General features: G+C 35.9%; 1 protein-coding gene across 1 annotated transcript; it reads right to left on the minus strand.

Annotated features, from left to right (window-relative positions):
- Positions 1 to 12,249: 12,249 nt before the first annotated feature.
- Positions 12,250 to 13,872, minus strand: LOC135131020 (sialin-like). Its single transcript, XM_064058530.1, has 3 exons — positions 13,828 to 13,872; positions 12,915 to 13,763; positions 12,250 to 12,864 (listed from the first exon to the last, which is right to left on the minus strand). The coding sequence occupies exons 1-3, from the start codon at positions 13,841 to 13,843 to the stop codon at positions 12,344 to 12,346; spliced, it is 1,386 nt and encodes a 461-aa protein (XP_063914600.1). The 5' UTR covers positions 13,844 to 13,872; the 3' UTR covers positions 12,250 to 12,343.
- Positions 13,873 to 14,631: the final 759 nt, after the last annotated feature.

The following is a 14,631-nucleotide window of genomic DNA, read 5'->3' on the forward strand; positions in this document are numbered from 1 at the left end:
TCCCCCCTTCTTCAAATTTCGGCCAAATTTTGACATTTTCGAAACCTAACTGAGTACATTTTCTTGTAGATTTCGAGCTCTAGAACTCACTTCCGGCCTCGATTCTTTGATAGCTGCAACCGTTTTTCCAGAATCGACGGTTGAAATATCGAAATTTTTGAAAATTTGATAAATTAGGCATTTCGTACCGATTTTTTCGAAAATGTCGCTCCGCGACCATCAACAGCCTATATTTTTGGAATCAGCACGTCTGGATCTACGTCCCTGAATTTTTTCAGAATTTTTAAACGACTTTTTGAAAAGTGAAAATTTTCCAATGGTCCCCCCTTCTTCAAATTTCGGCCAAATTTTGACATTTTCGAAACCTAACTGAGTACATTTTCTTGTAGATTTCGAGCTCTAGAACTCACTTCCGACCTCGATTCCTTGTTTGCTGCAACCGTTTTTCCAGAATCGACGGTTGAAATATCGAAATTTTTGAAAATTCGATAAATTAGGCATTTCGTACCGATTTTTTCGAAAATGTCGCTCCGCGACCATCAACAGCCTATATTTTTGGAATCAGCACGTCGAGATCTACGTCCCTGAATTTTTTCAGAATTTTTAAACGACTATTTCAAAAGTGAAAATTTTCCAATGGTCCCCCCTTCTTCAAATTTCGGCCAAATTTTGACATTTTCGAAACCTAACTGAGTACATTTTCTTGTAGATTTCGAGCTCTAGAACTCACTTCCGGCCTCGATTTTTTGATAGCTGCAACCGTTTTTCCAGAATCGACGGTTGAAATATCGAAATTTTTGAAAATTCGATAAATTAGACATTTCGTACCGATTTTTTCAAAAATGTCGCTCCGCGACCATCAACAGCCTATATTTTTGGAATCAGCACGTCTAGATCTACGTCCCTGAATTTTTTCAGAATTTTTAAACGACTATTTCAAAAGTGAAAATTTTCCAATGGTCTCCCCTTCTTCAAATTTCGGCCAAATTTTGACTTTTTCGAAACCTAACTGAGTACATTTTCTTGTAGATTTCGAGCTCGAGAACTCACTTCCGGCCTCGATTCTTTGATAGCTGCAACCGTTTTTCCAGAATCGACGGTTGAAATATCGAAATTTTTGAAAACTCGATAAATTAGGCATTTCGTACCGATTTTTTCGAAAATGTCGCTCCGCGACCATCAACAGCCTACATTTTTGGAATCAGCACGTCGAGGTCTACGTCCCTGAATTTTTTCAGAATTTTTAAACGACTTTTTGAAAAGTGAAAATTTTCCAATGGTCCCCCCTTCTTCAAATTTCGGCCAAATTTTGACATTTTCGAAACCTAACTGAGTACAGTTTCTTGTAGATTTCGAGCTCTAGAACTCACTTCCGGCTTCGATTCTTTGATAGCTGCAACCGTTTTTCCAGAATCGACGGTTGAAATATCGAAATTCTTGAAAATTCGATAAATTAGGCATTTCGTACCGATTTTTTCGAAAATGTCGCTCCGCGACCATCAACAGCCTATGTTTTTGGAATCAGCACGTCGAGATCTACGTCCCTGAATTTTTTCAGAATTTTTAAACGACTTTTTCAAAAGTGAAAATTTCGGCCAAATTTTGACATTTACGAAACCTAACTGAGTACATTTTCTTGTAGATTTCGAGCTCTAGAACTCACTTCCGGCCTCGATTTTTTGATAGCTGCAACCGTTTTTCCAGAATCGACGGTTGAAATATCGAAATTTTTGAAAATTCGATAAATTAGATATTTCGTACCGATTTTTTCAAAAATGTCGCTCCGCGACCATCAACAGCCTATATTTTTGGAATCAGCACGTCTAGATCTACGTCCCTGAATTTTTTCAGAATTTTTAAACGACTATTTCAAAAGTGAAAATTTTCCAATGGTCTCCCCTTCTTCAAATTTCGGCCAAATTTTGACTTTTTCGAAACCTAACTGAGTACATTTTCTTGTAGATTTCGAGCTCTAGAACTCACTTCCGGCCTCGATTCTTTGATAGCTGCAACCGTTTTTCCAGAATCGACGGTTGAAATATCGAAGTTTTTGAAAACTCGATAAATTAGGCATTTCGTACCGATTTTTTCGAAAATGTCGCTCCGCGACCATCAACAGCCTATATTTTTGGAATCAGCACGTCGAGGTCTACGTCCCTGAATTTTTTCAGAATTTTTAAACGACTATTTCAAAAGTGAAAATTTTCCAATGGTCCCCCCTTCTTCAAATTTCGGCCAAATTTTGACATTTTCGAAACCTAACTGAGTACATTTTCTTGTAGATTTCGAGCTCTAGAACTCACTTCCGGCCTCGATTCTTTGATAGCTGCAACCGTTTTTCCAGAATCGACGGTTGAAATATCGAAATTTTTGAAAATTCGATAAATTAGACATTTCGTACCGATTTTTTCGAAAATGTCGCTCCGCGACCATCAACAGCCTATATTTTTGGAATCAGCAAGTCGAGATCTACGTCCCTCAATTTTTTCAGAATTTTTAAACGACTTTTTCAAAAGTGAAAATTTTCCAATGGTCCCCCCTTCTTCAAATTTCGGCCAAATTTTGACATTTTCGAGACGTAACTGAGTACATTTTCTTGTAGATTTCGAGCTCTAGAACTCACTTCCAGCCTCGATTCTTTGATAGCTGCAACCGTTTTCCCAGAATCGACGGTTGAAATATCGAAATTTTTGAAAATTCGATAAATTAGACATTTCGTACCGATTTTTTCGAAAATGTCGCTCCGCGACCATCAACAGCCTATATTTTTGGAATCAGCACGTCGAGGTCTACGTCCCTGAATTTTTTCAGAATTTTTAAACGACTTTTTCAAAAGTGAAAATTTTCCAATGGTCCCCCCTTCTTCAAATTTCGGCCAAATTTTGACATTTTCGAAACCCAACTGAGTACATTTTCTTGTAGATTTCGAGCTCTGGAACTCACTTCCGGCCTCGATTCTTTGATAGCTGCAACCGTTTTTCCAGAATCGACGGTTGAAATATCGAAATTTTTGTAAATTCGATAAATTAGGCATTTCGTACCGATTTTTTCGAAAATGGCGCTCCGCGACCATCAACAGCCTATATTTTTGGAATCAGCACGTCGAGATCTACGTCCCTGAATTTTTTCAGAATTTTTAAACGACTTTTTCAAAAGTGAAAATTTCGGCCAAATTTTGACATTTTCGAAACTTAACTGAGTACATTTTCTTGTAGATTTCGAGCTCTAGAACTCATTTCCGGCCTCGATTCTTTGATAGCTGCAACCGTTTTTCCAGAATCGACGGTTGAAATATCGAAATTTTTGTAAATTCGATAAATTAGGCATTTCGTACCGATTTTTTCGAAAATGGCGCTACGCGACCATCAACAGCCTATATTTTTGGAATCAGCACGCCGAGATCTACGTCCCTGAATTTTTTCAGAATTTTTAAGCGTCTTTTTCAAAAGTGAAAATTTTCCAATGGTCCCCACTTCTTCAAATTTCGGCCAAATTTTGACATTTTCGAAACCTAACTGAGTACATTTTCTTGTAGATTTCGAGCTCTAGAACTCACTTCCGGCCTCGATTCTTTGATAGCTGCAACCGTTTTTCCAGAATCGACGGTTGAAATATCGAAATTTTTGAAAATTCGATAAATTAGACATTTCGTACCGATTTTTTCGAAAATGTCGCTCCGCGACCATCAACAGCCTATATTTTTGGAATCAGCACGTCGAGATCTACGTCCCTCAATTTTTTCAGAATTTTTAAACGACTTTTTCAAAAGTGAAAATTTTCCAATGGTCCCCCCTTCTTCAAATTTCGGCCAAATTTTGACATTTTCGAAACCCAACTGAGTACATTTTCTTGTAGATTTCGAGCTCTAGAACTCACTTCCGGCCTCGATTCTTTGATAGCTGCAACCGTTTTTCCAGAATCGACGTATGAAATATCGAAATTTTTGAAAATTCGATAAATTAGGAATTTCGTACCGATTTTTTCGAAAATGTCGCTCCGCGACCATCAACAGCCTATATTTTTGGAATCAGCACGTCGAGGTCTACGTCCCTGAATTTTTTCAGAATTTTTAAACGACTATTTCAAAAGTGAAAATTTTCCAATGGTCCCCCCTTCTTCAAATTTCGGCCAAATTTTGACATTTTCGAAACCTAACTGAGTACATTTTCTTGTAGATTTCGAGCTCTAGAACTCACTTCCGGCCTCGATGCTTTGATAGCTGCAACCATTTTTCCAGAATCGACGGTTGAAATATCGAAATTTTTGAAAATTCGATAAATTAGGCATTTCGTACCGATTTTTTCGAATATGTCGCTCCGCGACCATCAATAGCCTATATTTTTGGAATCAGCACGCCGAGATCTACGTCCCTGAATTTTTTCAGAATTTTTAAACGACTTTTTGAAAAGTGATAATTTTCCAATGGTCCCCCCTTCTTCAAATTTCGGCCAAATTTTGACATTTTCGAAACCTAACTGAGTACATTTTCTTGTAGATTTCGAGCTCTAGAACTCACTTCCGGCCTCAATTCTTTGATAGCTGCAACCGTTTTTCCAGAATCGACGGTTGAAATATCGAAATTTTTGAAAATTCGATAAATTAGATATTTCGCACCGATTTTTTCGAAAATGTCGCTCCGCGACCATCAACAGCCTATATTTTTGGAATCAGCACGTCGAGATCTACGTCCCTGAATTTTTTCAGAATTTTTAAGCGTCTTTTTCAAAAGTGAAAATTTTCCAATGGTCCCCACTTCTTCAAATTTCGGCCAAATTTTGACATTTTCGAAACCCAACTGAGTACATTTTCTTGTAGATTTCGAGCTCTAGAACTCACTTCCGGCCTCGATTCTTTGATAGCTGCAACCGTTTTTCCAGAATCGACGGTTGAAATATCGAAATTTTTGAAAATTCGATAAATTAGACATTTCGTACTGATTTTTTCGAAAATGTCGCTCCGCGACCATCAACAGCCTATATTTTTGGAATCAGCACGTCGAGATCTACGTCCCTCAATTTTTTCAGAATTTTTAAACGACTTTTTCAAAAGTGAAAATTTTCCAATGGTCCCCCCTTCTTCAAATTTCGGCCAAATTTTGACATTTTCGAAACCTAACTGAGTACATGTTCTTGTAGATTTCGAGCTCTAGAACTCACTTCCGGCCTCGATTCTTTGATAGCTGCAACCGTTTTTCCAGAATCGACGGTTGAAATATCGAAATTTTTGTAAATTCGATAAATTAGGCATTTCGTACCGATTTTTTCGAAAATGGCGCTCCGCGACCATCAACAGCCTATATTTTTGGAATCAGCACGTCGAGATCTACGTCCCTGAATTTTTTCAGAATTTTTAAACGACTTTTTCAAAAGTGAAAATTTCGGCCAAATTTTGACATTTTCGAAACTTAACTGAGTACATTTTCTTGTAGATTTCGAGCTCTAGAACTCACTTCCGGCCTCGATTCTTTGATAGCTGCAACCGTTTTTCCAGAATCGACGGTTGAAATATCGAAATTTTTGTAAATTCGATAAATTAGGCATTTCGTACCGATTTTTTCGAAAATGGCGCTACGCGACCATCAACAGCCTATATTTTTGGAATCAGCACGCCGAGATCTACGTCCCTGAATTTTTTCAGAATTTTTAAGCGTCTTTTTCAAAAGTGAAAATTTTCCAATGGTCCCCACTTCTTCAAATTTCGGCCAAATTTTGACATTTTCGAAACCTAACTGAGTACATTTTCTTGTAGATTTCGAGCTCTAGAACTCACTTCCGGCCTCGATTCTTTGATAGCTGCAACCGTTTTTCCAGAATCGACGGTTGAAATATCGAAATTTTTGAAAATTCGATAAATTAGACATTTCGTACCGATTTTTTCGAAAATGTCGCTCCGCGACCATCAACAGCCTATATTTTTGGAATCAGCACGTCGAGATCTACGTCCCTCAATTTTTTCAGAATTTTTAAACGACTTTTTCAAAAGTGAAAATTTTCCAATGGTCCCCCCTTCTTCAAATTTCGGCCAAATTTTGACATTTTCGAAACCCAACTGAGTACATTTTCTTGTAGATTTCGAGCTCTAGAACTCACTTCCGGCCTCGATTCTTTGATAGCTGCAACCGTTTTTCCAGAATCGACGGTTGAAATATCGAAATTTTTGAAAATTCGATAAATTAGACATTTCGTACCGATTTTTTCGAAAATGTCGCTCCGCGACCATCAACAGCCTATATTTTTGGAATCAGCACGTCGAGATCTACGTCCCTCAATTTTTTCAGAATTTTTAAACGACTTTTTCAAAAGTGAAAATTTTCCAATGGTCCCCCCTTCTTCAAATTTCGGCCAAATTTTGACATTTTCGAGACGTAACTGAGTACATTTTCTTGTAGATTTCGAGCTCTAGAACTCACTTCCAGCCTCGATTCTTTGATAGCTGCAACCGTTTTCCCAGAATCGACGGTTGAAATATCGAAATTTTTGAAAATTCGATAAATTAGACATTTCGTACCGATTTTTTCGAAAATGTCGCTCCGCGACCATCAACAGCCTATATTTTTGGAATCAGCACGTCGAGGTCTACGTCCCTGAATTTTTTCAGAATTTTTAAACGACTTTTTCAAAAGTGAAAATTTTCCAATGGTCCCCCATTCTTCAAATTTCGGCCAAATTTTGACATTTTCGAAACCTAACTGAGTACATTTTCTTGTGGATTTCGAAGTCCAGAACTCATTTCCGGCCTCGATTCTTTGATAGCTGCAACCGTTTTTCCAGAATCGACGGTTGATTTATCGAAATTTTTGAAATTGCTTTAAATTAGGCATTTAGTACCGATTTTTTCGAAAATGTCGCTCCGCGACCATCAACAGCCTATATTTTTGGAATCAGCACGTCGAGATCTACGCCCCGGAATTTTTTCAGAATTTTTAGACGACTTTTTTAAAAGTGGAAATTTTCCAATGGTCCCCCCTTCTTCAAATTTCCTCGAAATTTTGACATTTTCGAAACCTAACTGAGTACATTTTCTTGTAGATTTCGAGCCCTAGAACTCGCTTCCGGTCTCGATTTTTTGATAGCTGCAACCGTTTTTCCAGAATCGACAGTTGAAATATCGAAATTTTTGAAATTGCTATAAATTACGCATTTCGTACCGATTTTTTCGTAAATGTCGCTCCGCGACCATCAACAGGCTATATTTTTGGAATCAGCTTTTTTAAAAGTGAAAATTTTCCAATGGTCCCCCCTTCTTCAAATTTCGCCGAAATTTTGACATTTTCGAAACCTAACTGATTCTTTGATAACTGCAACCGTTTTTCCGGAATCGTCCTTTGAAATATCGAAATTTTTGGAAAATCTCAAAAATTCGCATTTGGTATCGATTCTTTCCAAAATGTTGCTCCGTGACAATCGACACCCAATATTTTTACTTCCCGAGCGTAAGCAAAGGAAGTATTGTAATCGAGTCCGTCGGCCGACTCTCTACTTTTTCGTTTTCTCGATCTTTCATGACTCCTAGAATACGAGGAAATAGGTCTCCCATTTCCGGCTGTCTGTCTGTCCGTCTGTCCGTCCGTCTGTCCGTCTGTCCGTCAGTCCGTCCCGGATTTTTCTTAGTCAGATAATCTCCGAAAGTACTGGACCGATTGTTGTGAAATTTTGAACTTATATTAGGAATGTCATGTAGATGGTAAAACGCTAACCAAAATTTGTCTAATCATCCCCACCGCTAATGCGATGACGTCACTTCAAAATTGTACATAGTAAATGGGTCTTAAATTGTATAAAATAACATAGTCCTACACATGTAGTTTACGACTCCGAGTTCAGTTTTTACCTGAAACGTCCAGAGTTTTTGAAAAAAAAAATCAAAATTATAAAACAACATTTTGCAATTTAATTTTGAATCTGCTAACCCGAATATTTTGAAATGTTGCAGATGTTTGAAGGCTCTAAAGAGCATCAAAAATCTTTAGTCAAAATATATTTGGTTATCCCCTCCAAAAACTTGATGACGTCAACTCAAAAGTTTGCCGAATAAATCCTAACTAAAATGTACAAAATATGATGCGTCTGTACTTGTGATATATCACTCCATTCAACTGTCTCAAAAAAATTAATGAATGCATCAATTTATTTTATTGATTTAATCAGGAATTACAGAACCGAATGCTGTGAAATCTTGGAGATATTTTAAAGTTATCATAAGCATGGTAAATTTTTTATCAAAATTTATTTGCTCATCCCCCCCCTAAAAAAATTGATGACGTCACCCTAAAATTTGGTAAATAAATCCTATCTAAAATGTGAAAAATATGATGAGTCTGTACTTGTGATTTATCATTCCATTCATATTTTTTCGATTTGCATATACAGGGTGACTGAAAATAATTAATGAATGCGTCAATTTATTTTATTGATTTAATCAGGAATTACAGAACTGAACGCTTTAAAATCTTGGAGATGTTTTAAAGTTATCATAAGCATGGTAATTTTTTTATCAAAATGTATTTGCTCTTCCCCTCTAAAAAATTGATGACGTCACTCCAAAATTTTGCCGAATAAATCGTATGTAAAATGTACAAAATATGATGAGTCTGTACTTGTGATTTATCATTCCAATCATATTTTTTGGATTTGCATATACAGGGTGATTCAAGAAAATAAATGAAAGCGTAAATTTATTTTACTGATTTACTCAGGAACTACAAAACCGAATGCTTCGAAATCTTGAAGATATTTTAAAATTATCATAAGCATGGTAAATTTTTGATCAAAATGTATTTGGTCGTCCCCCCTAAAAAATTTATGACGTCACCACAAAATTTTGCTGAATAAATCCTATCTAAAATGTACAAAATATGGTGAGTCTCTTCTTGTGATTTATCATTCCATTCAAATTTTTTCGATTTGCATATACAGGGTGACTCAAAAAAATTAATGAATGCGTAAATTTATTTTATTGATTTAATCAAGAACTACAAAACCGAATGCTTTGAAATCTTGCAGATGTTTTAAGGTTATAAAGAGCATAATAAATTTTTAGTCAAAATATATTTGGTTATCTTCTACAAAAAACTGATGACGTCAGCTCAAAAGTTTGCCGAATAAATCGTATCTAAAATGTACAAAATATGATGAGTCTGTACTTGTGATTTATCATTCCATTCATATTTTTGGATTTGCATATGCAGGGTGACTCAAAAAAATTAATGAAGGCGTGAATTTATTTTATCAATTTAATCAGGAATTACAAAACCGAATGCTTTGAAATCTTGGGAATATTTTAAAGTTATTATAAGCATGGTAAACTTTTGTTCAAAATGTATTTGTTCATCCCTCCTAAAAAAATTGATGACGTCACCCTTAAATTTTGCTGAATAAATCCTATCCAAAATGCAAAAAATATGATGAGTTTGTACTTGTGATTTATCATTCCATTCATATTTTTTAGATTTTCTTAAGAGGTGGTTCAAATAAATTAATGAAGTCAATTTATTTTATTGATTAAATTAAAGGCAACACTTATTATTAGTATTACACCCCAACCAACCCAATTTGGTAGACACAAAATTTGTTAAAGGAAAAACTCGGTTGAAACATAAGGGTAGCACGCTTATTTACATCGACTTTAACATTACAGACCTGCAATTTGTTTTATGCGGTCACTTGGTTCCGCGAATGTGAAATAGACATGTTTATAATCAACCAATTGTGAATTTCACCGTCAAGAATTAAAATAAAACCCAATGTTTTATATAATATGCGGAAGTCGAAGCAATAAAACCGATGGTCGTTTTGTTTACAGTTTCTCTGTTTGACTCTCACGTATGCTGTTACACTTGTCATCTTAAATTAAGAATGTTTATACATAAACGATTTTCAGTTGCCTTTCATATTACTAGACAGCGGATTTTTGTCGGGCTACGTCACGATTATAGGTGGTGACGCGCTGGATCGCCGGGACTCAGTAGCGGGTGATAGATAATCAGTGAATTTAATCAGTACTAATTCCATAAATATAATTAACGATTTATTAATCAAACGGCTAAGTAAATGAGAACGGGAATTAACAGCAGAGTGCAACGAAACAGCGTTATTCTAATCTCAAATAAACGAAGTGCAGTCCGCAACCGCAATAAATTCGCATCCCGTACGAGCCGTACCGAGTTTGGCCTTGCCTAGCCCGACAGAAATCCGCTCTCTAGATATTACACACCGGCGCCGTATACGTGAGTAAATTGTTTCGTTATTTTATTGATTATAAGAAATCAATATTCAAAACGACCCAATTCATTTTCCCGAAAATTTGGGAATACAATAATTTTATTCTTAGTATTACACTACATCTATCCCAACTGATATACGTGTCCTTGCAAAAATGTTGATGACGTCATCACAATTTTTTTTTAAATTCCCACTACAAAAATGTAATGAGAAAAAAAACACAATAATCATGCAGTCGTCAAGTTTCCGACAGCGAGGGAAGTACTGTCTAAACTCTTTAGACCAATTTTTTTATTCTTAGTATTACACTACATATATCCCAACTGATATACGTGTCCTTGCAAAAATGTTGATGACGTCATCGCATTTTTTTTTTAAATTCCCACTACAAAAATGTAATGGGAAAAAAATACAATAGGCATGCAGTCGTCCAGTTTCCGACAGCGAGGGAAGTACTGTCTAAACTCTTTAGACCAATTTTTTTAATACCTATTTTTCTGAATACATTTCGACGTTTTTACTACGCTTATTTTTGATGTTTTCTCTTGATGGTATATTAATTGAATGTACTTGCACCCCACACTTTAGATGAGCTTCAGAATATGTTTTTAAAGGAATGAGAGAATATCCAACAAGAAGATATAAACAATTTATTTCATGGGATGCCCTGCTCCGTTTTCGACCGCGTTGCGTGTCATTTAACGCTGAATTTCCTCAGGATTACGATCTCGTATTCGCTTTTGACGTATCTCTTCAAATAAGCGAGAAAAATGCAAATTTGTGTGCCCCCCTTTTTTTTTAATTTTTCAAAATTGGTCCGTTTTCAACCGTGTTGTGTGTCATTTCACGCGGAATTTCCTCAGGATTACAATTCCGTATTCGCTTTTGGCGTTTTTTTTTTTCCAGTTCAAGAACTCACTTCCGGCCTCGTTTCTTTCATAACTACAACCTTTTTCCCAGAATCGACTCTTGAAATATCGAAATTTGTAGAAATTTTCAAAAATTCGCATTTCGTAGCGATTCTTTCAAAAATGTTGCTCCGTTGCCATCAACACGCTATATTCTTGGAATCACCATGTCGAGAGCTACGTCCCTGAATTTTTTCAGGATTTTTAGACAACTTTTGTTAAAGTGACATTTTTCCCATGGTCCCCCCTTCTTCAAATTTTGACCAAATTTTGACACTTTCGAAACTTATCTGAATACATTTTCTTGTATATTTCAAGCTGTAGAACTGTTCAGATTTTTATTAAGCAGATAATCTCCAAAACTACTAGACCGATTTTATTTTATGTTATGTTAAGAATATCGTGTATAGTCCATTTCAGAACTCCGTTGGCTTAAGCCATAAACTGTCCCAAAGACTGACAAATTCCAGGGTTTCCCGACCGTCGGTCGGTTGAGAGACGGTAATTCTCATAAGTCACTGCCATGATGGAGCAAACGATTCATTTTGTTTTATTAATTGTAAAGACTTAATAAGAAATAGGTTACCTTTAAAAAAAATGTTATTTCAGTTTCTCTTGTACATGTAATTGCAATGCTTCGACATTTTTAATGTCACTGCTTTAAGCAATGATTAAATCGTTATATCATACAACCATGCTGAAAGTGCACTATAGTTTTCTTGCTTAAGTCGTTTGTCCTTTACTGAAAAACGAGCACTCAAGGACACCTTAGATTCAACGTTTACTTGCGAAAAGAAGGGGAGAGCTTGTTCTTTAACAAAAGAATCGTGGTAAAAGCCTACTTAGTGGGTGATAATTGTTGATTTACAATCACCCCGGTTTATGGCTTAGGCGAACTTATTTCTGAAATCGACTATAGATGGTAAAGCTCTAACCAAAATTTGCCCAATCTCCCTATCAATGTCATGACACTTCAAAAATGTTTATTATAAATTTTATAAAATAGCACAGTCTTGTGTTTGTATTATTGAATACAAATTCGCAAAATCTAATTTTTTAATTTTTCAAAGAAGCGGGATTTGTGGCACTGCACTTTGGGGGCGAGAGAAGTCCTGTCGAAATAATTTTTCACCAATTTTTTTAATAATGTTATCCGACAGCAAACAACTTTTTGTAAATGAGTTTTACAGCCCTTACATTAACAGTGTTAAAAGATTACACTAGACCACCCGTCTCCAAATCACCATCCGCCGTTTCAACTGTTTCTACTTTTCTTTTATCAAAATTCCAACTTTGAGTTTCGGTTGTACCAAAAAGAAGAAATATTAACAGACCTAGTAAATTTGCTCCAATAAGAAGCCCAAATACACATCTCCACTGTTCTAAGGTGTGATTGTCTTCAGTAATTAGACCAATCACCACAGTTTCTACATAACTCAACAGCGAGCCGAAAGTGTACATCAATCCAGAAACGGTACCACCATAAGCTGGTGCAACGTCGATAGTATTGGCACTTATAGAAGGAGTCGAACAACCGTGACATGTAAACCAAACAACAAAAACGATAACTGCCACGGTAGAACAATCGCCCCAAAAACATAAGATTCCAAACACTAACACCGACCCACCTAGGCACACCACCATGAAGAATCTTCGTATGGTTAGAGTCGGATATGTTTTGGTTTTGAACCACTTGTCAGCTATGTAACAACAACCTACAGCCGATCCGTATGAAGCTGAAATTTACCGAATGTGATCAATTCGGACTTCAAATGACAGTTCTTACCAAGATACGGTAGACTACCTAAAAGTCCGTTCTCCTGGATGTTAAAATGAAGAACTGTATCCATAAAATATGGTAAATAATTGTATGCCATGTTCACTGTCATTAAATAACTACCACAAACAATAACAAGTACATGAACGGGTACGGATGTCAAAATTTTCGACCAGGGTATAGTCTTTCTGGTAAAATTTGTACACAATTTGGCGTTTATGACATTTTTTTCTTCTTCGCTGATTCTCGGGTGTTGTTCAGGTGAATTGTACACAAGTAAAAACCAAAAATATGTCCATATTAGAGCTATTCCTCCTGTTACGTAAAAGACACTCCTCCATCCCCAGTTAGCAATCAAGAACCCACACGCAGGCAGAGTTAAAGCTCCACCTAGATATACTGCTCTCGTATGTGAAAGAAACTTTGATATTCCAGTGGGTCCAGTCCATCGAATAGCTAATGGAGGAATCGCTGGATTAATCGCACCCAATGCTAATCCCAGTCCTACTCTAGTCAACAGTAACAGATAATAACTGAAGTGGGCAACCAAAGGGATTATGATCGTTAAAATGCCGGCTAAAAACATAGCGCTTCCCAAAACTAATCGCGTTCCATAGATTTCCGACAGACGTCCAGCTGGTAGTGCCATCAATAACTGCCCCCAAAAGTATGCACCTATGATATGTCCCTTTTCCTTTTCAGTCCAGAAAAAACGTTCGGAGTTTGACAGGCTTTCGTTTGTGTCACCGGACTTGCCCATGTCCACGATGGCGATTGATATATTAATGCGCAACATCTGGTGAAGGATAAAACATGTGATTACCATTGTAGTCAGGATTCGCCTGCATGATAAAATTTCTGAAATTAGATGTTGTTTAATTAGTAATAAGAGAAAAAAGTTTATGGAGTAATAAGATACTACCGTTCGTTTTAGACATAGTGAACGAACAGTTTTTAAAGGAAACTTCGTAGAGATAGTGAATTTGTGTACATTGGAGGTCATTTTTTACGAGTACTTTGCGATAAGAATTATTGCAGTTAAGGTTACCATTCACAGCCTATTTATTCATTTTTTACTGTTTTAAATTGACTTAATTAGCAAAGTAAAAAACTTTAAAGAGTTAAAATTATTTTATTTGTAGACACTACTACACGCATTTCCGTACACAACACCGTCTTCAGGCAGAAACTGCTTTTACAAAACATAATTCTCATTTATATATCCGAAACTAACAAAAGAACTTACAACTTTGATAAGTTTAACAAAAAAAAGAAAAAATCAGAAATTAAAAATTGAAAAACAGAAAAATTCATAATTGAAAACTCGAAGAAACCAAAAAAATAAACAAATGAAATGTTTCTTACGCTACTGGTTTTTACTTTATAAAGGCTATCAAAAAACAAAAATAACACAATTTTTTTATAATTTTTCAAAAAAGTGGGATTTGTTGGGTTGTACTTCAAGGACTAGAGAAGTTCTATCGAAATATATAGGTGTTAGCCATTGATCCGTTATACAAACATATAATAAGTAAAGGATAATTTTTCCAACAGTTGTTTAAATGTTCTTGCCTTTCTGTGAAAAATCCTTACATGAGAGAGAAAAACGGAATTCATATTTCGATTCAATGCTCAAAAATACATAAGAATCAGCTATCAAATTGAAAACAATTTTTCGAAAGATAATGCAGGTCTGTGTAATTATAATTTAATTGTTACAAGGAAT

The sequence above is a fragment of the Zophobas morio genome, unplaced genomic scaffold (genome assembly GCF_036711695.1).
Source record: "Zophobas morio isolate AGI-343-1 ecotype UQ-CSIRO unplaced genomic scaffold, CSIRO_AGI_Zmor_V1 ptg000018l, whole genome shotgun sequence".
NCBI lineage: Eukaryota > Metazoa > Arthropoda > Insecta > Coleoptera > Tenebrionidae > Zophobas > Zophobas morio.